At 42.0% G+C, this 15,620-nt stretch overlaps 1 protein-coding gene across 2 annotated transcripts in view; it reads right to left on the bottom strand.

Annotated features, from left to right (window-relative positions):
* Positions 1-1,549: 1,549 nt before the first annotated feature.
* SI (sucrase-isomaltase) overlaps positions 1,550-15,620 on the bottom strand; it is a 158,207-nt gene continuing 144,136 nt past the window's right edge. For both annotated transcript variants that reach the window (XM_065557834.1, XM_065557833.1), the window contains exons 64-71: positions 15,243-15,391; positions 14,694-14,778; positions 14,527-14,583; positions 13,480-13,604; positions 12,651-12,739; positions 10,178-10,227; positions 6,649-6,822; positions 1,550-2,147 (exon numbers count right to left, since the gene is read on the bottom strand). In XM_065557834.1, the coding sequence (XP_065413906.1) occupies positions 2,070-2,147; positions 6,649-6,822; positions 10,178-10,227; positions 12,651-12,739; positions 13,480-13,604; positions 14,527-14,583; positions 14,694-14,778; positions 15,243-15,391 (807 nt within the window). In that variant the 3' untranslated portion in view covers positions 1,550-2,069. The remainder of the gene's footprint in view (positions 2,148-6,648; positions 6,823-10,177; positions 10,228-12,650; positions 12,740-13,479; positions 13,605-14,526; positions 14,584-14,693; positions 14,779-15,242; positions 15,392-15,620) is intronic.

The following is a 15,620-nucleotide window of genomic DNA, read 5'->3' as shown; positions in this document are numbered from 1 at the left end:
GGAGCACTTTATTCCCCCTTTAATTACCCTGCTGACCAAGACAGTCTCCTAGAGTGCAGGGGAAGGGGCAAGGGCCATTTATGTAAATCTTTATGGAGTTTAGGTGCTAATCCAGGTGCCACTGAACCAGGCTTGTACAAATAGAAACCATGAGTTAGGTCAATGATTCACCTGAAAGGTAGGCCATCCACATTCAAATCCCTGCTCCAGATCAGGCAGAGTGGGGAATTCAACTGGTGTTCTAACACAATGTGCTAAAGGTTGTAAGGGAAGCTGCTACTTTCTCCCCCTACCCTGGCTGCTTTGCAGTGATGCCTTTAACTCCAGGACATGGTGGATCCCAGAAGGCAATAAGAACCTAATTCCCTGAGGAATGAGGCTTAGCTCACACCCCTTTCCTACTGTCAGGCTTAGGCTGGCCTCTTGTGAATCTCATTCGTAGGTACCTAACTCTTCCCAGGCATTATATAGGGAGCCTGCACAGCTGATTCAGGGTTATGAATTCCACTACCTAGCAAGGCCCCTAAAAGTTAGACATTGCAATGATTAAGTCCTAGCCTTTAAAAAGACACTTTCTCTCTCTCAATTCTTTAGTGGGACAGTACACTGTCTCTGCTATTAATAATCGTTTTTGTGAAATGTCTTTAATAATCAATGATTGCCTGTTGCTCTTTAATATTTATGCCTCACATTAATGAAATCTTGTGCTCTTCTCTCTTTCCAGTCCCCCCACCACTGCCACAAACACTTTCTGTCCCTCTTTCTTCTTGGGTCCTCATTGGGAGGGAGAAGCTCCTCATTGGGAGGGAGAACAGAAGAAAAAAGATGGAGGTGCTCTTCTAAGATCTGCTCCACCCATCTGAGTTGCCAAAATGCTCTGAGCTCTTCAAGTTTGGATTTCTAGTGCAGCTTTGAATGTGCCCATGGGCTCTGCTAATTGCCTTTCACTTGGCTCTGTCCTGAGCTGGCAGGAACAAAGAAGCAATGGAGCTCAGCCAAATGCCATCCATGTATAGCATCAAAATGAAATGTTGCTCATAGACAGCCGTGAAGCTCTGAAACCCTCCCGCTCCCTTTTTATATGAGGAATGAAACAGTTTAAAGTTATCAGCAAGGGGCTTGGCTGAATGTAGCAGTTCCCACCTTTCAAAACTATTATTCCAGGATCTCTGATGACTTACTGCATCAAGTTGAAAACTACAGTATTGTCTCCACTAGTTAAAGCGGACACAGCAGCAGAAAGAGCAATATCCTATTTAACTGAATATTTGTAATATTAAAGATGAACCTGATATCCAACATTAGTTCAGACCATTATAGAGAGAGGATATATGCTGCGTCCTCCGAACAGATGCAGAAGTGTCAGACCAGCAGAGTCAATTGAGCTAAGCCTGGCTGAAAGGGTCCACACTAAATACATCTATCTGCAGGGTATAACATCAGCTTTAGAACTGCATTCAGATTAGGTCCCTCCCCATGGATTGGGATATTTAGATTGCACATTCTGGTTTGAGCCCAATTCAACTAAAAAATTAAGTTACATCCAAAATAAATCAAAATTATTTATTTATACATTTTTATTTTCAATGCATAGTAATCTCATAACTTCAGTTCTCTTGCACACAGTAGGATAAATTACACTAAAAGTGTACTGTATTGTATAAAACAAAATGCATATCGAAATTTACAAATAGCAAGGTAAAGAACATTTTCATAGTGTCATATTATATTTCACTGGCTTTTTTCTCCACCTCAATAAACTGCAGAAATTATGCTCTCTGTAAAACTCAGCAAAAGATCTCAGAGAAATCTTAACATATGTTTTCATAAATATGACATGTATGTTTCAAAATCGGCTCCTACCCCTGTGTGCAAGCAAAGCGAACATCCCTACTAAGCATGTCAGAATTAAGTGGCACAGGCAAAATTACGTCTTAGTGCAGTAGTATGCACAATAGACTTTTTTTATTTCTTTGTTTTTTCGCTATTAGTATAGCTGAACAAAATACACCAGCTGATGAAAAGGTGCCTCTCGAGATGCTTTAAAACTGCCTGTTGTCCACAGATGCTTAATTGCTTGTTGTCCATGTAAGTTGTGTAAATTTTTCAATGCTGAATATTTTCTCAGTAAAATCAATTTGTAGCACCTGAAAGTAGAGAAGAGGCCAAAGGAAGAAAATCGGTATGAGTATATAATAACAAATCACAATAGAGGGGAGCGCAGCCCAGTCATTCTTAGGGATTTGGGGCTAGATCCACAAAGGGATTTAAGTGACCAAACTGCCACTAAAATCTAAATTTTAGTTCTTCAAAAAAAAACCTTCAGCTGCCACTTAAGTCTGAAGTCCTTATGTACCTAGATTGCCACTGGTAAACTCCCCTCAGTGCCTACAATTTCATTAGTAAAGTGTCTTCAATATTTAAAATATGCTGTCAGTGAGCATATGATGCCTCACTCTAGATGCCTGTCTCCCAGCTCATGTCTAAGTCCCAACAGGATTCTTAAACTAAGCATTTTCCTGCCTATCTCACTTGCACCTTGGTCTCCAAAGTCTCACCTGAGTGCCTCATTCTCACACTTTCTCTATCCCAGTGACTCTTTATTATACACAGTGGAATAACTTTAACAGGAGAGATTGGGTGAAACCCATCCCAGAATCCCCCAGGGGCCAATGGTTGGGGCACTCACCTGGTGGGGGTGGAGATCCAAAAGTCTATTCCTTTCTCTATATAAAGCAGAGGAGGGAATTGAACCTGAGTCTCTCTCAGCCGAGGTGAGTGCCCAACCACTGGCTAAAAGTACAGGGGGCACCACTACTTCCACCTCCTTTTTGGTGAGAAATGGCTAAGGTAGCTAATTCCAGGAGAGAGTTCAGAGCTGAGCATCCAAAGCAGAGGGCAGCACTTCCCTCCAATCTGGACTTAAATACCTACCTCCCTTTTTCGGGGGAGGAGGAACCTAATTGCTCACCCTTCTCCTCAGCATTTCCTACATGCTAGCTTAGGTGGCTCTACATTCAATTTGCTGGCTTTTGTAGATTCCGTTCTTCAGCACCTAACTCTCCCCATGTATTGTATAGGGAGCATGCGTACCTAACTCGGGGCCATAGAGTCCACTAGACTGCAGGGTGCCTAAATGTCAGGCATTGCAATATTGAATCTCAGTCCCCTTTGTGGAACTAGTCCTTGGTCTATTGACATGTGTTTTCACTCAGGGCTACACAGAGGTTATGCCCATGTGGAGTTCACTGCAGGACCTTGGTCTAAAAGACATGACTGTATGTTGTGTAAAATACTTATAATGGAAGAGCCTAGGAAAGACTTTCTAATGTACCAAAAAGACTAAGTTTTCAAAAGCATTTTTTTTAAGTTTACATACTTCTAAATTACACAGGATAACTAATCATTTACACAGATTTCCCATTGAACTGTCAGCATTAGTTATAAGGTGAGTGAGGTAATATCTTTTACTGGATTGGTGAAAGAGACAAGCTTTCAAGTTATACAGAGCTCTTCTCTTGACGTGAAGAAGAGCTCTTTGTTGCTTGAAAGCTTGTCTTTTTCACCCACAGTAGTTGTTCCTATAAAAGATCTTACCTCACTCACCTTCTCTCTCTAATATCCTGGAACCAACACAGCTACAACAACATTGCAAACAATATTAGTTATGGCTTAATATTCCATTTTAGATAGAAAACTAGGTATGCAATAGCAGTCTAATTGACTTTTCATTTTAAGTAATAAGCATTTTGGAAGATCAGTTAGGTTCTGAAATTGTATCGCTTTCTTCTTCAGGTATTTTAATTAGAAAATGTATACCTTTAGTGCACCACTGTATTCCAGGCTCCTGTACCACTGGCTATATTTAATAACACAGCAAGTAAAAACACCCCTGTTTGAAAAAGATTGCCCTACCTGTGTGAAATTCTATTGTGTCTTACAAGGTTAGAGTTATGCAAGAGTGACAGCAGAAATGGGACAAGGAGAGGATAGTCATCCAAGTTCAAAGGTAGGTAGATGATCAAAGATTAAATACAAGAAAAGAAATGATTCTATTCAAGTTGAAGATAGGACACTGTAACCTAAATAAATGCTTAGCTTTAATTAAAACTCTTGGAAACTGCCTCTGCGCTGTGGTAAGTTCTCAAAGTCGTGAGAACTTTATTTATTGCTTGAAATGTTATATGGAAAGAGAGTGAGAGAGATTAGGTTATCCCTAAAGGATAGGATATCTCAATTTTCATTTGAAAATTTTTTAGTTATAAAAAAGTAGAGAGCAGAAAAGATTAGATCCATTTTAAATTACAGTGTATAGAGGTGGCATGAAAATATTTCGTTTTCTAAAGGTAGTTCAAGAGATGGAAAGGGTAGAATCCTTAAAAGCATTTTCTCATGACCGATAGCAGCATAGGATGAACAGAAGGCGGCAAAGGCTGTCAGTGAAAATGAGAAAAGAGGGGCTGAAAGAGAGCTTAGCTCAGTTGTGAGAGGTATTAGATTAAAGGAATCAAATGAAAACTTGTAGAGGAAGCAAGAGCAGCCTGGTATAAATAAACAACAAAACATTCTGCCTAGCAGTCACTGCATAGAAAACGGGTTGGTGAATACTGGACCTAAACAAATGAATCTAAGGGTAATGAAATGGAATTCTACTTTCTTTTAATTAATCTCTAATATGAGGGAAAGTATTTTTAAAAGGAAAAACAAATAGCTTTGATTTATTTTGTCCCTACTTAAGGAAAACACTTAAGCATGTGTTAAAAATTAAACACATGCTTAAAAAAAAATTGAAGTGCTTTCCTGAATCAGGGCCTTAAATCAAGGATGTCATTTGAACACAAATAAATCCAAATAAGGGGTAGCTACCAACCCTGAATATGTGTTTTAATATCTGAGCCTCTGTAGGAGCTGGAGGGGGGAGTAGATGGGAGCAGAGTGGCAGGAACCAGAAGGGAGGGGAGACAGACTGAGAAGAGAGGCAGGAACAGTAGGTGGGGATGCAGGGAATCAGGAACCAGGATGGGGAAGTCCATAGAAGGAGATGGAGATAAGAGTCCAGAGTTGGGGTGAATAGAAGCAGAGAGACTATGAGCACAGAGGCAGCAGACTTTATAACCACTAAAACACACTCCCCTACAGAACCTGGAATTGAACCCAGAATTCTTGAGTCACGACATTTCTTTGCTATCAGCAAATATCTGTGAAATCCACTGGCAAAGCATATGCATCCCCCCCTCCTAAGTAACTGGTTGACAAAAGAGGACAAGAGCCTATTACTGCTACAATTACTCCGTGAGCTCAAATAATCTGTTGATCAAAAGGTCCAAGTCCTGCTGATGATCCAAATTATAAGCCATATGGTTCCACATAATGGATTTTCTGTTTTTCCAATTTGTTTGTTTGCTTGCTTGAAATTAGTAAATTATATCCAAAGAACCATGTTAATCTTTTCTTTATATAATATTACCCCGAAACCTTAAGGTTGCAAAGTCCAGCACTAAAAAGTTAGGGAATGCCCGAATTAAGACTGCTTTAATTCAGCCCACTTGTACACATGCATTATTATATAGTTTGACTATATGATCACACATTTTTCCCCGCACAGGACTCTGCCTCATTCAGTGCACAAGATGCACAGTGCTATTGGAATTAATCAGGGTTATATAGTGAGTGAGGCTATGGTCTGTAGACTCTCTGCATCATTTGTTGCAGAATTGCAGAAGTTTGAAGGTGTTTAGGCAGGAGACTGCAGGAAGGGAAAGGATGGTTCCATGGTTAAGGTAGCTGCATGTCATCCTGGAAAACTCTATTCCATTCCTTTCTCGCATGCCGAATTCCTGTGTGATGCTGGTCATCACCTAAACGAACATTTTCAGCGAGCCACTAAATGTGTATTCCTCCATTTTTTGGATGTCCAGCGTGAGATACCTGGGGCCAGATTTGGAGAAGTGCTGGGCTCTCACAACTGCAACTCCCTCCCTGAGGAATTGGAATCTATCCCTCTCTGCCACCAAATTTGTGTGTGATGCTGGGCCCTCAAATACCATGGCGACAGCACCACAGAAATGCCATGAAGAAATAAATAATCTTGCATTTAGTTCAGAGTTTGGTTGGTGTGCATTAAATAGGCCTGAGGGCACACACTGAATATGGAGGATTAAAGAGAAATATTGAATAACTAACCATTCAGTGAATGAGGCAGGGGTCCTGTAGAAAACCAGTATGTGATTCTGTAATTAAAGGCTGTATCATAATGCAAATAAAAATAGGGTTGAATTAAGGTTGTGGGATCAGCCTTAATTCCAGCATTTCTGTAAACTTTCTTTTAATGTCGTTTTTTTGAGATGTAATTCATTATGTAAGCCTTGATGCAATGCTTAGGAGTGTGCAAAATGAAAACCGACAGTCCCTGCCTGGAAGAGCTTATTTGCACTGCCTAGGCATAACAGGGAGGTTTAACAATGCAGTTTTAATCTAAAATTAGTATCTTTATGTCTTGGGTTTATATCCAGCACTTTACATTATTGGAACATACATTAAGATGCATAAATTGAGAATATGCAGAAATGTATAGACTAAAAAGAAAGGGTTTATTATAATAGTACTTGAAAACATATTGTAACCAAAACCTTTACATTTTTCACCTACCTGATTTTCTTGGTTACTTGTGAAGTTAGTAATCATATGTGTCTGTCCATCATAAGTGATAGTAACATTTGTAATCTGTTGGTTTCCTATTCCCCAGATGTTCACATAGCCAAAATTCAATGGATTTGTGTCAGTTAGGAAGTTGTTGTGCACCACACTCATATTAACAGTACTCTGAAAAAAATTGACAAAAATACAGGGGAATAATCAAATGGAGTAGTATCAAAACAGTAACACATATCATCTTCCAAATAGAGTAATGTACAGCAATTTAATCCAAGCATCCAGAGACCACGGGCCAAATTCACACCTACTACAATTTAATTGCCAATAGAATAGGATCTAATAATGTCACTTCTGATTTGGCCCTCAAGTACTCTGTAGCACAAACACTTATTTAAGCTGCAAAAACAGGAGCTGACAGATATGTTCACAATCCCATAATTAATTCCTAAAGTTTACTTGTCCTTATTTTCTTGGCTAATGGCAGAATTAAAAAAGGAATTGAGTATCTCAGCCATAAAAGTCATCTCCATTCTATCCTCTTCTCACTTTTCTTTCCTTACCATCTGGATAATTTTTCACTAGTTGCTTTAATAAAGTGGAAGGTTGCCTTCCAGTCTTCTTTTGTTCACTGGTTTTATGAAGTGTGCTCATCACATGTAAAACATTTTTTGTGTCCGGGTGATAAGAATACCTTATAGGAGAGGCAGCCTTTTTAGTTAATTGTTCCAGGCACACAACAAAAGTATTGTTTCTGAAGCAATTTGCAAAAACTTCACATTCACCATATTACTGTTGTTTTTCATGACCCCAAGGAAGTTTAAGACAGGAGACAGGCATGGTATTATCCTTGGCAATTCTCGTTGTCCTTTATCTGACTTTGATAGCTTTATTCTTTGAATTTCAAGACCAGGAGATACTGTGCAAGTTCCCCATTGGGATCACCCAGAGTCTCATAAGGCTACTCCAGAAGAAGTCTGATGGAGGGCTAGGGACCATTTATCCTATCACACCTGGGCTTCATCATGTTTGATCAAAGAGAACATAAAATATTTGTTTCCTAAAAGGACAGTTCCTCCCAAGACTGAACTGCTCTTTCTGAATGTTCTAATCCAAACTTCCTAGCACAGATCACAAGATAATTGATGTATTCAAGTCACCACAGCCGACAAAATTCACCGCAGGATACATAAGAAACTAACTGAAGTAATCTTGGAACCCTTAGCAAATATCTTTGAGAACTCATGGAGGATGGGTGAGGTCCCAGAGGACAGGAGAAGGAAAAAATGTAGTATTTATCTTTTAAAAAGGGAACAAGGAGGACCTGGAGAATTATAGACCAGTAAGCCTAATTTAGGATTACCATATTTTGAGTGTCCAAAAAGAGGACACTCCACAGGGCCCCGGCCTTGCCCCCAGCCCTGCCCCTGCCCCCGCCCCCACTCCACCCCTTCCCCAAAGTCCCCGCCCCAACTCCGCCCCCTCCCCTGCTTCCCGCGTGGGAAGCCTGAAGCAGGCAGCAGGTAAGCTGGGGGGAGGGGGGGAGGAGGCATGGCCCAGTCTGCCCCCCCCCCAACCGAGCGGCTCCCTCCGGCCCCCGGCCCAGCACTGCCGGCCCCCGGCCCGGCCCCTGGCCCAGCACCCCCGGCCCCGCACCGCCGGGCTTGGCCCGGCCCCGCACTGCCAGCCCCGGCCCCCGGCCCAGCACCCCCGGCCCGGCATCGCCGGCCCCGGCCCAGCACCCCCGGCCCAGCACTGCCGGCCCCGGCCCCGGCCCCCGGCCCAGCACTGCCGGCCCCAGGCCAGCCCCCGGCCCAGCACCTCCCTATTTTCCCGGACATGTTCGGCTTTTTGGGATTTCCCCCCGGATGGGGATTTGAGTCCCAAAAAGCCGGACATGTCCGGGAAAATCCGGACGTATGGTAACCCTAGCCTAACTTCAATACCTGTCAAGAACAAATCATGCCAAACCAACCCAATTTCATTTTTTGATGGAATTGCTGGCCTTGTGGATGGAGAGAAGCAGTAGAAGTAATATAGCATGATTTTAATAAGACTTCTGACACAGTCCCCCATGACAGTCTCTCAAGCAAGCTAGGGAAATGCGGTCTAGCTGAAACACTAATGTGGGTGCAAAACTTGAAAGACCATATTCAAAGTGTAGTCATCAATGGTTTGCTGTTGAACTGGGAGGATGCATCTAATGGGACCAGCGCTATTCAACATTTTCATTAATGACTTAGATAATGTAGTGTAGAGTATGCTTATAAAATGTGCAGATGACACCAAGCTTCAAGGGGTTGAAAGTATTTTTGATGACAGTATTAGGATTCAAGGTGACCTTGACAAATTGGATAGTGGGTCTCAATTAAACAGGATAAAATTCAATGAAGACAAGTGCAAAGTACTCTATTTAGGAAGGGGGGGGGAATCAATCTCACAAATATAAAATGGGGCATAACTAGCTAGGCAGTAGTATCGCTGAAAATGATCTGGGGGTAACAGTGGATCACAAGCTGAATATGAACCAACAGCATGATGTAGTTGCAAAAAGCCTAAATCATTCTGTGGCGTATTAACAGGACTGTTATATGTAAAACACAGAAGGTGACTGTAACTGCTCTACTTGGCATTGGTGAGGCCTCGGCTGTGTATGGTTTCTGGGTGCCACATTTTAAGATGTGGACAAATTGGAGGGAGTCCAGAGGAGAGCAACAAAAATGATAAAAGGTTTAGAAAACCTGAAGTATGAGGAAAGGGTAAAAAAAACCTGGGCTTATTTAATCTTGAGAAAAGATGGAGTGGGAGCCTGATAACAGTCTTCAAATAGGTTAAAGGCTGTTATAAAGAGGACAGTGATCAAGTGTTCTCCATGCCCACTGAAAGTAGGACAAGAAGTAATGAGCTTAATCTGCAGCAAGAGAGAGGTTGGGTAGATATTAGGAAAACAAGTCTAATATAAGTACTGGAATAGGCTTCCAAAGGAGGTTGTGGAATCTGCATTTGTGGAGGTTTTTAAGAACAAGTTACACCGCGGCCAGCACATCGCACGCCCGCGCCACTTCTTGCCGTCCCCTTTCGCCCGGGACGGCGAACCGCGGCCAGTGGGGGCCGCGATCGGCTGAACCTGCCGCGTCAGCAAGTAAATAAAACTGGCTCGGCCCGCCAGGGTGTTTACCCTGGCGAGCCACGTGCCGAACGTTCCGACCCCTGGGTTAGACAAACACCTGTCAGGGATGGTTTAAGTAAACTTGGTCCTTCCTCAGCATGGGAGGCCGGACTGGATGACCTCTCGAGGTCCCTTCCAGCCCTACATTTCTATGATATAATTAACATGCAGGAATGTTGCAATGAATGGTATGGGTACAATGGGAAACAGTTAAATGATTGTAAAAAGAATGATTGTAGATATAATTTTAAATAAAACTATTGAGTCTTGAAAAATTTTCATTGGGAGGTAAAAAAAGAACTTAAAAATGACTATATATATATATATATATATATATATATATATATAAATACATACCTGGCTTGAGGCAAATGTTGCTAAGAAATAATTACCATTTTCATATGTGTCTATAAAAGAAGAAAAAAATCAGTAGAATAAAATCTATTCTATTACCAAAAAATAAAATAAAATGCACCTAAACTTTTACAAAACCAATACCTTTACGAACTTTTTGTTTGCTGTTTTCAGTTTAAACATTACAATCAAATGATCATATAACACCTGTTCGCTGTTCTCATATTTCTATAAAGACCATATTTAATTAGTGTTATGCAATTAGTGTACAAATTTGTTCCAAGTTTGAAAGGACAGTTACCTGTTCTGTAACTGGCGTTCTTCGAGATGTGTTGCTCATGTCTATTCCACAGTAGGTGTGCGTGCTCGCCATGGCCACCGGTGCCAGAAGTTTTTCCCTTAGCAGTACCCGTACTGGGGGAGCACTGCAGCGACCCCTGGAGTGGCGCCTGTATATTGCGCTATAAGGGGATCCATGGGCTCCCCCCACCCTTGGTTCCTTCTTGCCAGGCAACTCCGACAGAGGGGAAGGAGGGCGGGGTGTGGAATAGACATGAACAACACATCTCAAAGAATGCCAGTTACGGAACAGGTAACTGTCCTTTCTTCGAGTGATTGCTCATGTGTATTCCACAGTAGGTGATTCCAAGCAATGTCTGTTGGAGGTGGATAGGAGTTCACGATAGTTCAGGACGGAGTACCACCCTGCCGAACCCGGCGTCATCCCTAGACTGGGAGACGATCGCGTAATGCGAAGTAAATGTGTGAACTGAGGCCCAAGTGGCCACCCTACAAATGTCTTGGATGGGGATATGGGCGACGTAGGCAGCTGATGAGGCCTGAGCCCTCGTTGAGTGTGCCCTAATGATCGGTGGCGGGGGCACTCCTGCGAGATCATAGCATGTGTGTATGCACAAAGTGATCCAGTGGGAAAGCCGCTAGGTGAAGATAGGCTGCCCCTTCACCCGCTCGACCGAGGCAATAAAGAGCTGCGTGCACGGGACCGGCTGGCTCCTGATGTCCTTCGCAGCCTGCATAGCCTCCAGTGTCGACAGCATCCGTACTGGTGGGGATGCGTGTGTGGACGGCACTGGGCTGCTCCGCTCCACGTGAGTCAGAGGCCTTGAGCCCGGGGGGGACTGAGGGCTGCCCGACGCAGGACGAGCCTCCCCTCTTTCCTTGTCTCGGAGCCGCTGCGAGGCAGGGCCCTTCCCTTGCTTTTTGGAGAGAAAGCGGCGCCGACTGGTCAAGGGAGCCTTGCTACGCACCGACGATGGGGTGCTGGGCACCAAGTCCGTTCGGCGTGCCGGAGTTGGGGCCAATGCCGACTCCATCAGGAGAGCTCGAAGTCTAATGTCTCTCTCCTTCTTGGTCCTTGGTTTGAATGACCTGCAGATCTTACAGCGGTCATTGATGTGAGTCTCACCCAGGCAGCGGAGACACTCAGTGTGCAGGTCACTCCTAGGCACAGAACGGCGACAGGAGTCGCACGACTTGAAGCCTGGGGCACTGGGCATGCCCCGAGACCACTCTAACAACTGAAGAACAATCCACGAATGGTACCACTAAGGTTGAGAAGAGAAGGCTGCAGCAGAACTGGAGCACAAAGTTTCGACTACCTTCACTGGCGGCAAGAAGGAACTGAGGGTGGGGGTAGTCTGTGGCTCCCCTTATAGCGCGATAAACAGGCATCACTCCAGGGGTCGCTGCGGTGCTCCCCCAGTACGGATACTGCTAAGGGAAAAGCTTCCGGCACCGGTGCACGTGGCGAGCACGCACACCTGCTGTGGAATACACAGGAGCAATCACTTGAAGAAGAACTATAATATTTCAGCTGACGGACCTAGAATTCTGCAGAAATTTTCAAAAGAAACTTGCTTGTAGATTTTTAAATAAGGAAATACTTACAACTAACTGCCCATAGGGATATTTGGCAATTATTTCAAATTATATTAAAGGATCCTCATGGTCCACTATGTAAGAGTCATGTACAAATATAGGAAATATCTGATGAGTGGATAGCTCCTTGCACTCACCTGCCTTAGGCATCTATGCAGGGCTGGGTACAAACTAGCCTTAGGTTTATATACCAAGGGCTACTTATATACTTCTGGCCCTGCACCCCCATCCATGAACAGTTGGTACTCTGGGTAATACAAAGAATAGAAAGGAGTGTGGCTTGAGTACCTTGTGTTCTTGGAACATTTGGGGCCAGCAAATAGCCTGGAGGCTGTTCCAACTGGTGCACGTTAGGAACAGCCAACAATCAACTTCTGGAAGGAGGGAGCAAAAAAAGCCACCTATACTCCCACCTTCAGACACCTCTGAGGAGATGGCCCCTAATATGTCAAACATCTTAATTTAAAATTTTTTAACTGTTTAAATCAGTTTGGTCCTGATCCTGTTTTACCTGTATGCTGTCACTTGCAGGAGTGGAGCCCATCTTTGATATTATAACAAAAGTGATCACACTTACCAATGCTTATTCCGTCATCCCAGTAAAGCTGACCTTGAGCGACCTTGTTATCATCCAAAGCAACAGTAAGTCCCATAAAGTTTTGTCGGCTACAAAAATAAAAAGGAAGCCAGAAAGAACATTCATTGGAGTCACAGCTGTACATATTGTGACAACTGGAAGTTGACTTCTGGATTCCCTGACACACACTTACAAATATATGCACCATTCTCAATATACTTTTCCATTACATCATCAGATTGAGCAGGCATTGTGTACTTAAAAAGAAATAGCAATATGATTCTTATTTAGGACTAATTCTTGTCAACTCCTGTTCATCTGAGTAATCTTATACACGTGAGTAAAGTCAATGGGTTACTCATGAATTTCAGCATTATTCACTCAAGGGATGCAGGATCATGTCCATAATTTCCAAGCTCAGAATTATGGAGAAAGACAATAAAGAACAAAAACTGGGAGCTCATGCAGCCTTTGTTCTACATGCACAACTCCCTTACACATCAATGGGATTTACATGGTTGGAAGCAGGGGAGTGCTAGGTGTGGCCTTTAAAAAAAAAAGATACCGTAAAATAAAGAAACATACAAATATGTTTTTCTTACTGTATTATTGCTAATAAGGGTCCTACAGAAGATACAAATCTCATCCATGTCACTGAGGTCTCAAAAACTGAGTAAATAAACGTCACTCACTTTCCAAGCTACAAATTAACAGATCAGTTCTAATTTCCATGTAGACAATTGTTAATATTGAGTAAAATATTGGCATTGTTTTTCAAAAATTACTGTAAAATTGTTTTAAAGGAAATGCTCCAATTTACTTCATTTACCTTTGATTGGTATTAAGACCAGGTTCTTGCCAGGGGATGATGTAACCGCCCCGGATATGAAGATTGATATGCTCAAGAGGTGCTGGCAATGTCTGTAATTGTCCTCTTACTTCAAGATATTTTCCCTATAAAGGAAGATGTTCTTGAGTAGGAAGGCATAAAAAATTGTGTTGAATGCAATTTTGCTTACAAATGTACAATACATCTTTCCTCTGCCTGTGAAGTCAAGTAGTGCTGCACCTACACATCATTTTACACAATTAACTCACTGAAACATTAACTGAAATCCATAAATATGGCCATTTCCAAATTCATCTGTGATGCAATATTAATAAACTGTGCTATAGCTTTAAGTAAATATTTGATTCATGTGCTACATCATAAGGAGCACTATACTTTGGCTACAAGTTGGTTTTGCTTTCTTTGTTTTGTTTTGTTTTTTAACTTTTCTGGTGCTTTAACTGCAAAATATTGACACTTCAGAGGTGACACTTCAGCCACAGGACAAAGGGGAGTTACGCTTTGTGTCTGATATACCAGATGCATGAGCTAGCTGTTATCATGCAATGTGCATACATACACACACATCTCATTGTATCAAGGCTAGTTAATTAGGCAAAGTAATGAAGAAACTCAAAATAAAATGATTTGTTATCCAGGGGGAACCAGACAGTCACTCTGAAACACCTCTGCTTTTCTGTATGCTGGCATTTCCATATATTCAGCAGTTGCGTTTTAAAATGGTGACAGCAGAACTGGTTGCATGTGAAAACAATCAACGTTTTCTATTAAAAATGGCAACTACTGACAAATAATATTTGACCAGTCCTAGGTGGTCACAATTATTTGACCCTTTCCTAAGTTTTGGGTGCTCAATTAGAGTTTAGTATCTTTTAAAATAACTGGAATATAATATTAGGGCCTGAGAGGCATTGATGTCGATGGGAATTAAAGGTGCACAGTATTTCTAAGGAAGTGTTCAGAACTTTCTAGGATCCAATTCTTTAAAAAGGTCTATTATACAAAGAACACTCTTAAGTTGCTTACCGTGTAATAATCATACCAGCGTGCATTGGGTATATAAGCATTCACTTCTGTAGCTCCCTGAAATGTGAAAGCACACTTATAATAAGAATTAACACTTAAATCAATGTTTTTATACACTTCCTTTTAAATGTTCATTCCATAAAGAACATAAATATTGAAATGCTTACTTCACTTAATACAGGGCTAATCAGCAGTGCTGGGCCCCACAAAAACTGTTTGTATATATCCCACGTTTTTTTGTCTTCCACAAACCTAAAAGAATGAAAACATTGTCAATCACGGCTTAATCTTTTCAGTCTTATTTTTAATTCTGGGCACACAGTCAGGTTAATGCCACCAATCAATTCCAGTTGCTTGAGGCCCCCATACAGAAGTGAAACACCATTTTTCTATGTGGTTAAAGTTACTGACGTGCCATTGAAAGAACATCATTAGCTGGATAAACTCCCTTTTTTCAGTTCATGTCACCTAGATTGCACTTCCCTAAAGGAAGGGACAGATTGTCTGCTATTGTGTCTCCAATTAGTGAGAGGTGGGGAAGGGCCAGTCAGAACAGAGAAGGACAAAGGGCTACGGAAAGGGGTGTATGCATAGCCTCATATAGGTCATAGGGAAAAAGCAGGTGTGAGGTTTATGACTGGGCAAAGACTGAACTCCTGCTTCATCATGATTCAGTTATTCTGTATCAATATTGCTGTCAAACACTTAATACTTACTCGTGAAGCAGAGGACGTGTTACAGTGCTACCAAGAACATGGGCTTCATGCATTAAAGTGTAGAGATAAGGTAACAGTGTGTATCTTGTATTGAGTACGTCCCTGGAAATATTTTGAAATTTTTCATCAAAGGAAACAGGATCTTGCCTCTAAAAATAAAGATAAAACAGGGCTACTGTTTGTATTGTAAAATCTCTCTTGTGTCCACCTTTCTGCCAACAGGAAATGCATGTGGGCATCCAATAGCAGAATTTGGCTTTATTGACTAAAGTTCAAACAAAAGTTTTAGACAATTAGAAACCGGCACATTTAGAGATCTCCAATAAACTGAAAGTGAAGCATGCATCTTTGTGGGTCCAAATCAAGTCCAAATAACGC

The sequence above is a fragment of the Chrysemys picta genome, chromosome 9 (assembly GCF_011386835.1).
Source record: "Chrysemys picta bellii isolate R12L10 chromosome 9, ASM1138683v2, whole genome shotgun sequence".
Taxonomy (NCBI): Eukaryota; Metazoa; Chordata; order Testudines; family Emydidae; genus Chrysemys; species Chrysemys picta.
Note: the sequence above shows the minus strand (reverse complement) of the source record. Positions and strands in the feature narration are given on the sequence as shown.